At 43.1% G+C, this 12,500-nt stretch overlaps 1 protein-coding gene across 1 annotated transcript in view; it reads left to right on the top strand.

The window, feature by feature from the left end:
- Window positions 1-12,500, top strand: part of LOC143285797 (uncharacterized) — a 53,165-nt gene that overhangs the window by 19,775 nt on the left and 20,890 nt on the right. Inside the window, exon 5 of the mRNA XM_076593220.1 lies at window positions 732-920. Within this exon, the coding sequence (XP_076449335.1) occupies window positions 732-920 (189 nt within the window). The remainder of the gene's footprint in view (window positions 1-731; window positions 921-12,500) is intronic.

The following is a 12,500-nucleotide window of genomic DNA, read 5'->3' as shown; positions in this document are numbered from 1 at the left end:
TGGGGGTGAGTCAGAGTAATGAAAGGATGGGGAAGAAGGGGGAAGAATTGGAAGGGAAGGAAACGAAGAAGTAAACGAAAGAAGAAAGACCCAACAAAGACGCCAACATTCACAAAAAAAACACAAAAAAAAAACCAATGTCATCAAAACAAAGACAACACCACCACCAATAAAAATCAACAAGGGATAAAAAATCAAAACAACATCAGACAAGATAAAAAAAAAAAAAAGAATACTGATAACATTAACAGTGCTATTTCCATAATTATCACCATCATCATCAACGTTATTGACGTTGAAGTTGATGTTGTTGCTGCTGCTGCTGCTGCTACAACTGCTACTATTACTACTACTACTACTACTACTGCTACTACTATTTCTAGTCCTGCTACCACTGTTGCTGCTGATGCTACTTCTTCTTCTGCTGCTGATGTTGCTGTTGTTGCTACTTCTATTATTCTTTCTCTGTTCCCTCTGCTGCTTCTGTTGCTGCCGATACAACTACTACTACGACGACGACGAGGACTACTACTACTACTACTACTACTAAAGAATGATGATTATTATGATAATAATTATAAACTGCTGCTTTTGCTACTGCTTCCGGCTGCTGTCGACCATAATCATCACAGACCTGCTCATAGTTATCACTCTTTGTTGTTGCCAGGTCGTTCAAAAGCACGAGGAAAGGTCTGATTCGGGACTTAGTTATCATTCTTTGTTGTTGCCAGGTCGTTCAAAAGCACGAGGAAAGGTCTGATTCGGGACGGAGAGAGCTTCAAGTCCACGGACACCAAGACCTTCATGTCCACCGGAAGCGTGCGCGTGTACCGGAAGTTGAGCCTGACTGCACGGAGCGAAAGCATAGACTCCACCGACAGCAGTGTCGGGGGTTCATCAGTGGCTGAGTCTTACTACAGGTAGTTATGGTGTTTATTTGTTTGTTTGTTTGTTTGTTTGTTTGTTATACTACAGGTGGTTATGTTGTTTGTATGTTTGTTATACTACAGGTGGTTGTTATACTAAAGGTGGTTATGTTGTTTGTATGTTTGTTATACTACAGATGATTAAGTTGTTTGTTTGTTATACTAAATGAGGTTGTGTTGTTTGTTAGTTATACTAAAGGTGGTTATGTTGTTTGTTTGTTTGTTATAATGGAGGTGGTTATGTTGTTTGTTTGTTTGTTATACTGGAGGTGGTTATGTTGTTTGTTTGTTATACTGGAGGTGGTTATGTTGTTTGTTTGTTTGTTATGCTGCAGGTGGTTATGTTGTTTGTTTGTTATACTGCAGGTGGTTATGTTGTTTGTTTGTTTGTTTGTTATACTACAAGTGGTTATGTTGTTTGTTTGTTTGTTATACTAAAGGTGGTTATGTTGTTTGTTTGTTATACTACAGGTGGTTATGTTGTTTGTTTGTTATACTACAGGTGGTTATGTTGTTTGTTTGTTTGTTATACTGCAGGTGGGTATGTTGTTTGTTTGTTTGTTTGTTTGTTATGCTACAGGTGGTTATGTTCTTTGTTTGTTTGTTTGTTATACTGCAGGTGGTTATGTTGTTTGTTTGTTAGTTTGTTATACTGCAGGTGGTTATGTTGTTTGTTTGTTTGTTATACTGCAGGTGGTTGTGTTGTTTGTTTGTTTGTTATACTACAGGTGGTTATGTTGTTTGTTTGTTTGTTATACTGCAGGTGGTTATGTTGTTTGTTTGTTTGTGCTGTTATACTGCATGTGGTTATGTTGTTTGTTTGTTTGTTTGTTTGTTATACTGCAGGTGGTTGTGTTGTTTGTTTGTTTGTTATACTACAAGTGGTTATGTTGTTTGTTTGTTATACTAAAGGTGGTATGTTATTTGTTTGTTTGTTTGTTATACTGCAGGTGGTTATGTTGTTTGTTTGTTATACTGCAGGTGGTTATGTTGTTTGTTTTTTTGTTATACTGCAGGTGGTTATGTTGTTGTTTTTTGTTATACTACAGGTGGTTATATTGTTTGTTTGTTTGTTTGTTTGTTACAATACAGGTGGTTATGTTGTTTGTTATACTACAGGTGATTATGTTGTGTTTGTTTATTTGTTATACTACAGGTGGTTGTGTTGTTTGTTTGTTTGTTATACTGCAGGTGGTTATGTTGTTTGTATGTTTGTTATACTACAGATGATTAAGTTGTTTGTTTGTTTGTTATACTAAATGTGGTTGTGTTGTTTGTTAGTTATACTAAAGGTGGTTATGTTGTTTGTTTGTTTGTTATACTACAGGTGGTTATGTTGTTTGTTATACTAAAGGTGGTTATGTTGTTTGTTTGTTATACTGGAGGTGGTTATGTTGTTTGTTTGTTTGTTATACTGCAGGTGGTTATGTTGTTTGTTTGTTATACTGCAGGTGGTTATGTTGTTTGTTTGTTTGTTATACTAAAGGTGGTTATGTTGTTTGTTTGTTATACTACAGGTGGTTATGTTATTTGTTTGTTTGTTATGCTACAAGTGGTTATGTTGTTTGTTTTTTTGTTATACTGCAGGTGGTTATGTTGTTTTTTTGTTATACTACAGGTGGTTATGTTGTTTGTTTGTTTTTTATACTAAAGGTGGTTATGTTGTTTGTTATACTACAGGTGATTATGTTGTGTTTGTTTGTTTGTTATACTACAGGTGGTTGTGTTGTTTGTTTGTTTGTTATACTGCAGGTGGTTATGTTGTTTGTTTGTTTTTTATACTACAGGTGGTTATGTTGTTTGTTATACTACAGGTGATTATGTTGTTTGTTTGTTTGTTTGTTATACTGCAGGTGGTTATGTTGTTTGTTTGTTTTTTATACTACAGGTGGTTATGTTGTTTGTTATACTACAGATGGTTATTCCGGTGTTGTTTTTACGTGTCATTATTATATGTGTTTTGTTTTTTTTTTTACTCACTTGTGTAAACAAAGTGAGTCTATATGTTTTATCCCGGTGTTCGGTTGTGTGTGTGTGTGTGTGTGTGTGTGTGTGTGTGTGTGTGTGTGTGTTTGTGTGTGTGTGTGTGTGTGTGTGTGTGTGTGTGTGTTGTGTGTGTGTGTGTGTGTGTCCGTGGTAAACTTTAACATTGCCATATTCTACAGAAATACTTTGTCTGCCAATACCAAATTTGGCTTAAGCATTGTATGAAAAAAATTTTTCAGTCATACCAATAATAGGTTGTAAGTCTCCCGAATGAAGCAGTATTTCCGTATCATTAACAGTTCGTTAAGGTGCGTTCCGAAATCCGAAAATTCTATTAACCGCTTTCCACTGACCTGCTGCAAGGTAGATTGTGTTTAGTGAGAAGACATGACCTCGTTTTTCTTGTTCACAATGAAAAGGAAACAATTACAAATTCTAGACAGAACACACACACTGAAACTAGCTGCTCCATCGACGTGTTTACTGTATATCAATACCCTATAGTGGAAACTTAATTAACTGGAATGAACATTAAATAACAATTGAAACGATCGTTTCTTCGCCAGCCCGTTGTGGACTGGTTCGTGCAGATCAAGAGATCTACCATGTGTTACGATGTGCTGTGAAGCAATGGTAATGTCTCCTGTACCGCCGAAATAAAAGAATAATCGAGATATAATAAAACACACACAATACATAATTTAAAGGGCGCTATTACGTCCAATACAATCACATCTATTTATCGCACGAAGAAGAAAACGTCAACATTGCTTTTGGTCTGCTTGCTTCGGAACTGAACATGCATGGGTTCGATCCCGCTTGCATCCCCATTTTTTTTTCTCCCAAGCTTATTATAAAATATATATATATATATAGAGATAGATATATGTGTGTGGATGTGTGTGTGTGTGTGTGTGTGTGTGTGTGTGTGTGTGTGTGTGTGTGTGTGTGTTTCATATTTAATATAGAACACTTTTTAACGAATTCTTAATCTCTTTTTTTTTTTCTCTCCTCGTTATTCCTTTACTGGATAAAACGCGAAGCACAAGTGAGTCTTGGGGGCTTTGCCTCTTGTTTATATTGTTGTTGGTGCTGCAGCCTTGGGGGCTAGTTACCCTTTAGGCACCATCCTAACGCCGACTGTCCTAAAAACCTCTTGGCCGTGAGAGTGGGGATGTAACTTGGGCAAGACACTCTCCACTGTAATCAAATCCTGGCCTTGATAGTTGGGACCGCAGTTGCCTCCTCTGCTGTTCTGACGATTATAGTCGGACACAACTGACTATCAAACATATTGTTGTTACATTGCTTTATTACATGTAGTTAATTCAGTTTGACGATACCTTTCCACAGTTGGGTTTGCTTTTTTTTTCTTCATGACCTTACACCAGGTAGTTATTTTGTTTGTTTGTTGTTAATGTTGTTGTTGTTTATGTTTTTTGCTGTTTTGACATGACTTTACTACATATGGTTACTTTTGATTTCGTTGAGTGTTGTTCTACATGACCTTACAACGGATGGTTATTTTGTTTATTTCTATATTTGTTTGTTTTTGTATGACATTACTACACGTGGTTATTTCATCGTTCTTGGTTGTTGTTGTTGTTTCTTGGTTTGATTTTCAGGTGACCTTCCAAAGGGCAGTAATGATGTGCTTGCTTGTTTATGTTCACTGTCAGGTGGTTATTTTGTTTTTGTTCCATGTATGTGACCTTACTCCACGTGGTTGTTTCGTTTTATTGTTACATGTCTTTACTACATATGGTTATCTTATTTTGACAAAACTTTACTTCAGATGTTTTATCTAACATTGACCTAGCTACAGGTGGATATCTTATTTTGACAAAACTTTACTTCAGATGTTTTATCTAACATTGACCTTGCTACAGGTGGATATCTTATTTTGACAAAACTTTACTTCAGATGTTTTATCTAACATTGACCTTGCTGGCCCGTGGCCGGCTCCTACCCAGAGTTGAGTGTGCTGTGGGCTTAAATGGGGAGACTGGGACCACACAGTCGAGTGTCATCCACTTCAAGGATGCGTCTTTGGGTGTGTTGCTCTAATTACCTGACCAACACTGCAAGTGTCTGTATCTCTCGGGCCCGGTTAACGCCGGGATATCATTATGACAGGAAGCGTAGAGTACAGCCTTGTCACGCAGTCCCAAACCAAAATGGACCTCCATAGCAACATCGTCATCATCATCGTCATCCTCCTCCTCCTTCATCGTAATCAATATAAACAAAATAGTCTCAAAGTCTGTGGCCTTTCATGCCCTACTCTCATGATGACCTCAGTTTCGATACCCCTCCACTTCCATGCTTAGGGTGAGTCCTGTCGATGTCGTCAGTGTCGGTACATTCATGGGGGGCTGTTGTTTGAGGGAAGTGGTGGCGGTCTCCACTCTGGGAGGGACGCTCACTCAGTCTGGCTCCGCGACTAAGCCATTATTGTCGTTAGTAGGGGGCTTAGTAGGTGGTGTCCTAAGTACGTTAAAACAGAACAGGCACCACTGAACACCACCGAAGTGACTCAGCAGCAGTGCAGGGTCTCCTCTGGTGTGTGGCCTCCTGGCGACCTAACATCGATGGTTCCCTGTGGACTGCCGACGCTGGAACTGTGACGGACGAACCCGGGTGTGGCCGTGTATGGGGGAATCTAAATGAGCGGCCTGGGAGTAATGCCACTGAAACGGTGCAGATGATGGGGCAGCAAAAAAACCCAAAAACATTGACCTTGCCACAGGTGGTTGTTTATTTTAATGTTTACTTGACCTTACTACTGGTGGCTATTTCATGACTTTGCTGTTGGTGTTCTTTTAAACTTTACCTCTCTGCGAATGAGTATTTTTTTTTTAATTTTAGTTTGCTTGCTTGATCTTTACTTCAGATAGCTATGTCATTTTTATACTATGACTTTGATCGCTTCTGTCTTCTTTACAAAACCCGTGGATATCTATCTATATGTCTGTCCGTCCGTGTGTCTGTCTGTCTGTCTATATACCTACTATACATACATACATACATACACACACACACACACACACACACACACACACACTCTCTCTCTCTCTCTCTCTATCTGTCTGTCTGTATTTTCTGTCTGTCTGTCTGTCTGTCTGTCTGTCTCTCTCTCTCTCTCTCTCTCTCTCTCTCGATCTCTCTCTGTGACTCAAAACAATGTTTTTCTTCGTGTTTCTCCTATCTAAGCGGGGTTCTTTTTCCCCCAAACGAATGCCATTATAACGCGGGGCACCCAGCTTCATCCCAACCCCGACTGACAGGAGCAGAAAAGGTCTCATCAATGCACCATTCGTCCAACAGCCTTTCGAATTCTTGACTGAATATATAAAGCATCGTTATCATTCTCTCCTCTCTTCCTTCTCTCTGTTTCTCTCTCTCTCTGTCTCTCTGTCTCTGTCTCTGTCTCTCTCTCTCTCTCTCTCTCTGTCTCTCTCTGTCCCTTCGTCTCTCTCTCTCTCTCTCTCTCTCTCTCTCTCTCTCTCTCTGTCCCTTCGTCTCTCTCTCTGTCTCTTCGTCTCTCTCTCTCTCTCACTCTCTGTCTCTTCGTCTCTCTCTGTCTCTTCGTCTATCTCTTGCTCTGTCTTTCTGTCTCTGTCTGTCTGTCTGTCTGTCTATGTGTCTGTCTGTCTCTCTCTCTGTCTCTCTCTGTCTCTGTCTCTCTGTTCCTTCGTCTCTCTGTCTCTGTCTCTCTCTCTCTGTCCCTTCGTCTTTCTGTGTGTGTGTGTGTGTGTGTGTGTGTGTGTCCCTTCGTCTCTCTCTCTCTCTCTCTCTCTCTCTCTCTCTCTCTCTCTGTCCCTTCGTCTTTCTCTCTCTGTATCTCTGTCTCTGTCTCTGTCTCTTCGTCTCTCTCTGTCTCTTCGTCTATCTCTTGCTCTGTCTTTCTGTCTCTGTCTGTCTGTCTGTCTGTCTATGTGTCTGTCTGTCTCTCTCTCTGTCTCTCTCTGTCTCTGTCTCTCTGTTCCTTCGTCTCTCTGTCTCTGTCTCTCTCTCTGTGTCCCTTCGTCTTTCTGTGTGTGTGTGTGTGTGTGTGTGTGTGTGTGTGTGTCCCTTCGTCTCTCTCTCTCTCTCTCTCTCTCTCTCTCTCTCTCTGTGTGTCCCTTCGTCTTTCTCTCTCTGTATCTCTGTCTCTCTCTCTGTCTCTGTCTCTCTCTCTGTCTCTCTCTCTCTCTGTCTCTCTCTCTCTCTCTCTCTCTCTCTCTCTATATATATATATATATATATATATATATATATATATATATATATCTGTCCCTTCGTCTCTCTCTCTGTCTCTGTCTCTCCGTCTCTGTTTCTGTCTCTCTCTCTCTCTGTCTCTTCGTCTCTCTCTCTCTCTCTGTCTTTCTGTCTCCGTATCTCTGTCCGTCTGTCTGTCTGTCTCCCTCACTCTGTACCCTATATTCTCTCCTGTTTTATTTCCCTTGCCATTTCTGGTATTGCTTTCCGCTTCCGCTTACATTCTCGATATTGTTTTTCCAATCCTTTGGTTTATTTTTTTCTCCTAGATATATATATATATATATATGTGTGTGTGTGTGTGTGTGTGTGTGTGTGTGTGTGTGTGTGTGTGTGTGTGTGTGTGTGTGTTCATATTTTGTGTTCACTCGGATAAGTTATACACGAGACATCAGAAGTAACACACGCTTAGCTAATCACTTTCAGGCGTAAGAGTGGATCGAAGCTTTAACGTTTGATACAAGGAACAGAGAAAGGGGAGACACAGAGGAAAGAGAGGGAGACAGACAGGCAGACAGACAGAGACAGAGAGACAGAGACAGACAGACAGACAGAGAATTTTACAATGATGTGGAGCAGGGACGTAGGAACGCGACAAAATACAGTTCTACAAGGTTGGACCTGTCTGCCTGTCTGTCTGTCTGTCTCTCCCTCTCTCTCTCTCTCTCTCTCTCTCTCTCTCTCTCTCTGTGTCAATCTGTCATAAAGAAAGAAAGAAAGAAGACAAAACAAACAAACAAACAACAACAAAAAACCCGTCAAGAAACACACACACCACTAACCGGATCCAATGTGTAGAGGATCCTTTACCTGCTTAATTAATCAAGGAATGACAGCCAACGGCAATTACCGAACGGGTCACCGAGGCAGTAAAGCTGTCAGCTTCCTTTTAATCACTGAGTCAGCTGATCGGAGAGTGGAAACCATCGATCTGTCTTGTGCAAACACGAAACTGTCGGACCTCAGAGCTCAAAGGCCCCACTGAGATTGCTGGTTTGCTTCCTTTCAGGCGGCTGTCTGTCTGCCTCCACTTCACACATTTCTATCTCTGTGTGTGTGTGTGTGTGTGTGTGTGTGTGTGTGTGTGTGTGTGTGTGTGTGTGTGCCTGTCTGTCTGTCTGTGTGTATGTGTGTGTGTGTGTGTGTGTGTGTGCGTCCGTGTGTGCCTGTCTGTCTGTCTGTGTGTATGTGTGTGTGTGTGTGTGTGTGTGTGTGTGTGCGTGCGTGTGTGCCTGTCTGTCTGTCTGTGTGTGTAAGTACGGTGTGTGTGTGGGGGGGGGGGATGGGTGGGGGGGGGGGTGTCTGTCTATCTGTCTGTCTGTCTGTAGCTGTGTGTATGTGTGTGTGTTATGGGCTGGTGATGCTGTGTGTACGTACGGTGTGTGTGTGTGTGTGTGTGTGTGTGTGTGTGTGTGTATGTGTGTGTCTGTGTCTGTGTCTGTATATGTGTGTGTTAGTGGGTGGTGGTGCTGTGTGTGTATGTGTGTGTGTGTATCTGTCTGTCTGTGTGTATGTGTGTGTGTGTTAGGGGGTGGTGGTGCTGCGTGTAAGTAAGGTGTGTGTGTGTGTGTGTGTGTGTGTTAGGGGGTGGTGGTGCTGTGTGTAAGTACGGTGTGTGTGTGTGTGTGTGTGTGTGTGTGAGTGTGAGTGTGAGTGTGTGTTTTTGTGAGTGTGCTGTGTGTGTAAGTGTGATATGTGTGAGTGGTGTGTGTGTGGGTGAGCGCGGGCGCGCGCGCGCGCGCGCGCGTGTGTGTGTGTGTGCGTGTGTGCTCAAAGAGTGTGCACTCAGCTCAGAGATCAGACTGAATGTTATCTCAGTTTTCTTGCATGCCCGTGAGTCATGGAATTGTGACAACTCTACACGGAGAAGAGGATACAGGCCACAGAGACGAGAGGCACCCGGAAATTTCTCGGCATCTCCTACAGCGATCACATCACATCAGCAATGAAAAACTAAGAAACTGTGTCAAGCAAACCATCGGATCCTATGAAGACCTCCTAACCACAGCGAAGAAACTCAAAATTAGAAATAGTATGGGCACGTACTCAGGATCAGCAGGAATTTCCTAGACAATCTTGCAAGGTACAGTGAAATACAAAAAAAAAAAATAAAGAATAAAAGGAGTGGCAGACAGAAATAAAAAGAGATGGGAGGACAGCATCTCAGAGTGGACAGGACTGAGACAGATCGGCGCGCCATGACAGAGGCAAGGAACTCGAGAGAAATGGACAGAACTGGTTTCCAGGTCATCAGTGTCACACGGTATTGAGATAACGGGATTGACTCAGCAGCAGAAGAAAAGCCCAACAGCTGATTACCGATAATGCTCAACATTGAGCAAAGTGGCTTAATAATAATAATAATGATAATAATAATATAATGGTATCTATATAGCGCTGAATCTTGTGCAGATACAAATCAAAGCGCTTTCGCACTAGTCATTCACACACATGCATAACTCGAAAACTGGAGAAACTGAAGACAAGAAAGAGGCAGGGAAGGGAGGCTATTTTGGGAAGAGGTGGGTTTTAAGGACAGACTTGAAAGAGCTGAGTGTGGAGACTTGACAAAGCGAAAGAGGAAGTTCATTCCGCTTGCAAGGTCCAGAAACAGAGAAGGAACGGCGGCCAACAGTCGAGTGTTTGAATCTGGGTATGCGTAAACAGAGTGGATCCGAAGCCGATCGTAGTGGGCGACATGGAATGTAGAGGTGAAGACAGCCGCAGATATAGGAAGGGGTAGATTTGTGAATACATTAACAACATAGAGTGCTGATATTGTACTTTATTCTGTGTGAGACAGGGAGCCAGTGGAGATGTTGCAAAAGAGGAGTGATGTGCTCAGATCTTTTCTTTCTGAGGACGAGTCGGGCAGCAGAGTTTTGTATGCGCTGAAGAGACTGAATAGATGAAGCAGGCAAACCAGACAATAGAGAGTTACAGTAGTCAAGGCGAGAGAGAATGAGAGAAACGACAAGTCTAGATGTTGCATCAATGGACAGATATTTCCGGATGGAACTGATGCGCCGCAATTGACAGTAGCAGGATTGACTTGTCTGACTGATAAATTTTTGCATGGACAGTGTGTTGTCAAGGGCAACGCCGAGGTTCATGACTGAAGTGGAAAGAGGGATGGATGTATTGCCAAGTTTGATTGTGTCAGTTGTAATGGAAGTTTGTGTTTGTTTCCTATGATCAGTGCTTCAGTTTTGTCCGCGTTCAATTGTAACTTATTTAGAGTCATCCGCATTGCCGGCAATATGCAAGTGTACAATGTTGTTGCTCAAATCGGTAATCGGCACACATTGAGCAAAACATATCGAGGTCAGCTTACAGACTTTCAGTCTCTTGATTCCTTTTGGCATGGTCAGTTCGGGTCGGCGTGAAATCTTCTGTCTGCATTTGGAATAATTATTGGACTCTTCACTACCACGAAAGAATCGGAAAGAATTCAACACAATATTTTCGAAAACGTTTGTGGAAAGGGTATAATTTTCAGCTATCTGTTGCTTTGGCACTGTTTTTTTTTCACCGAATTATCAGAATTTTATTACAGCTTATCATGGACCATGCTTTCACATTCAAAGAGAGAGAGACAGACAGACAGACAGACAGACAGACAGACAGAAAGACGTGTATCTGAAGGACATTGACCACTTTCTTGCCCATTTCCGGGACTGGCAATGCGCAATACCGTTCTTGCCCATTGCCGGTAATGTGCAGTTACCGCTATTGAGCACGATATTCACACACACACACACACACACACACACACACACACACACACACACACACACACACACACACACACGCCGACACGCAGACAAATAGGTTGATCAAACGAACATACAGATAGACGACCGAAGATGCAGACAGACAGACATGGCGTGAAATGGAAATTATATATTAAAAAATTCAGATATTTCTATTTACCCGTCCGCTTCTGCATTAATTCAATCAGTGTGGCGTCCGTCTGTTCGGGTTTTTGTTGTTGATGATGTTGATGTTGATATTGTTGTTGTTGTTGTTTTCGATTTTCTCTTGCACACACCGCCTCGAAGGGCCGTTGTGTTCATATAATTACTGCTTGTATGATTCGTCCCTTGTATTTCGTTTCTTTTTGAACCAGTCTTTTTGGAGGTGGGGTTGGGGGTGACATGGTGAAGGCGTGTAGTGGCGACGTAGAGGGTTCCACGGATAACACAGCGGCGAGGAGGTGTGAGGGGGGAGGGGGGCGGTTCCATGGATTAGACAGGGGAGAGGGGGGGGAGGGTTCCACGGATAAGACAGCGGCGAGGAGGTGTAAGGGGGAAGGAGGGCGGTTCCATGGATTAGACAAGGGAGAGGGGGGGGAGGGTTCCACGGATAAAGGGGAAGGAGTGGAAGAGTCAGGAAGTGGGAGGGCGGAGGAGTGGAGGTGTGACACAGGAAGTGGAAGGGGGAGGAGTTAAGGAGTGAGGCAGGAAGTGGAAGGGGAAGAAGTGAAGGAGTGAGACAGGAAGTGGAAGGGGGAGAAGTGAAGCAGGAAGTGGAAGGGGGAGGAGTGAAGGAGTGAGACAGGAAGTGGAAGGGGGAGGAGTGAGACAGGAAGTGGAAGGGGGAGAAGTGAAGGAGTGAGACAGGAAGTGGAAGGGGGAGGAGTGAGACAGGAAGTGGAAGGGGGAGAAATGAAGGAGTGAGACAGGAAGTGGAAGGGGGAGAAATGAAGGAGTGAGACAGGAAGTGGAAGGGGGAGGAGTGAAGGAGTGAGAAAGGAAGTGGAAGGGGGAGACAGGAAGTGGAAGGGGGAGGAGTGACACAGGAAGTGGAAGGGGGAGAAGTGAGACAGGAAGTGGAAGGGGGAGAAGTGAAGGAGTGAGACAGGAAGTGGAAGAGGGAGAAGTGAGACAGGAAGTGGAAGGGAGAGAAATGAAGGAGTGAGACAGGAAGTGGAAGAGGGAGAAGTGAGACAGGAAGTGGAAGGGAGAGAAATGAAGGAGTGAGACAGGAAGTGGAAGGGGGAGAAGTGAGACAGGAAGTGGAAGGGGGAGGACTGAAGGAGTGAGACAGGAAGTGGAAGGGGGAGAAATGAAGGAGTGAGACAGGAAGTGGAAGGGGGAGGAGTGAAGGAGTGAGACAGGAAGTGGAAGGGGGAGAAGTAAGATAGGAAGTGGAAGGGGGAGAAGTGAGACAGGAAGTGGAAGGGGGAGAAATGAAGGAGTGAGACAGGAAGTGGAAGGGGGAGGAGTGAAACAGGAAGTGGAAGGGAGAGAAATGAAGGAGTGAGACAGGAAGTGGAAGGCGGAGAAATGAAGGAGTGAGACAGGAAGTGGAAGGGGGAGAAATGAA

The sequence above is a fragment of the Babylonia areolata genome, chromosome 9 (assembly GCF_041734735.1).
Source record: "Babylonia areolata isolate BAREFJ2019XMU chromosome 9, ASM4173473v1, whole genome shotgun sequence".
In the NCBI taxonomy this organism is placed as follows: domain Eukaryota; kingdom Metazoa; phylum Mollusca; class Gastropoda; order Neogastropoda; family Buccinidae; genus Babylonia; species Babylonia areolata.
This window is presented reverse-complemented; position numbering and strand designations above follow the sequence as displayed.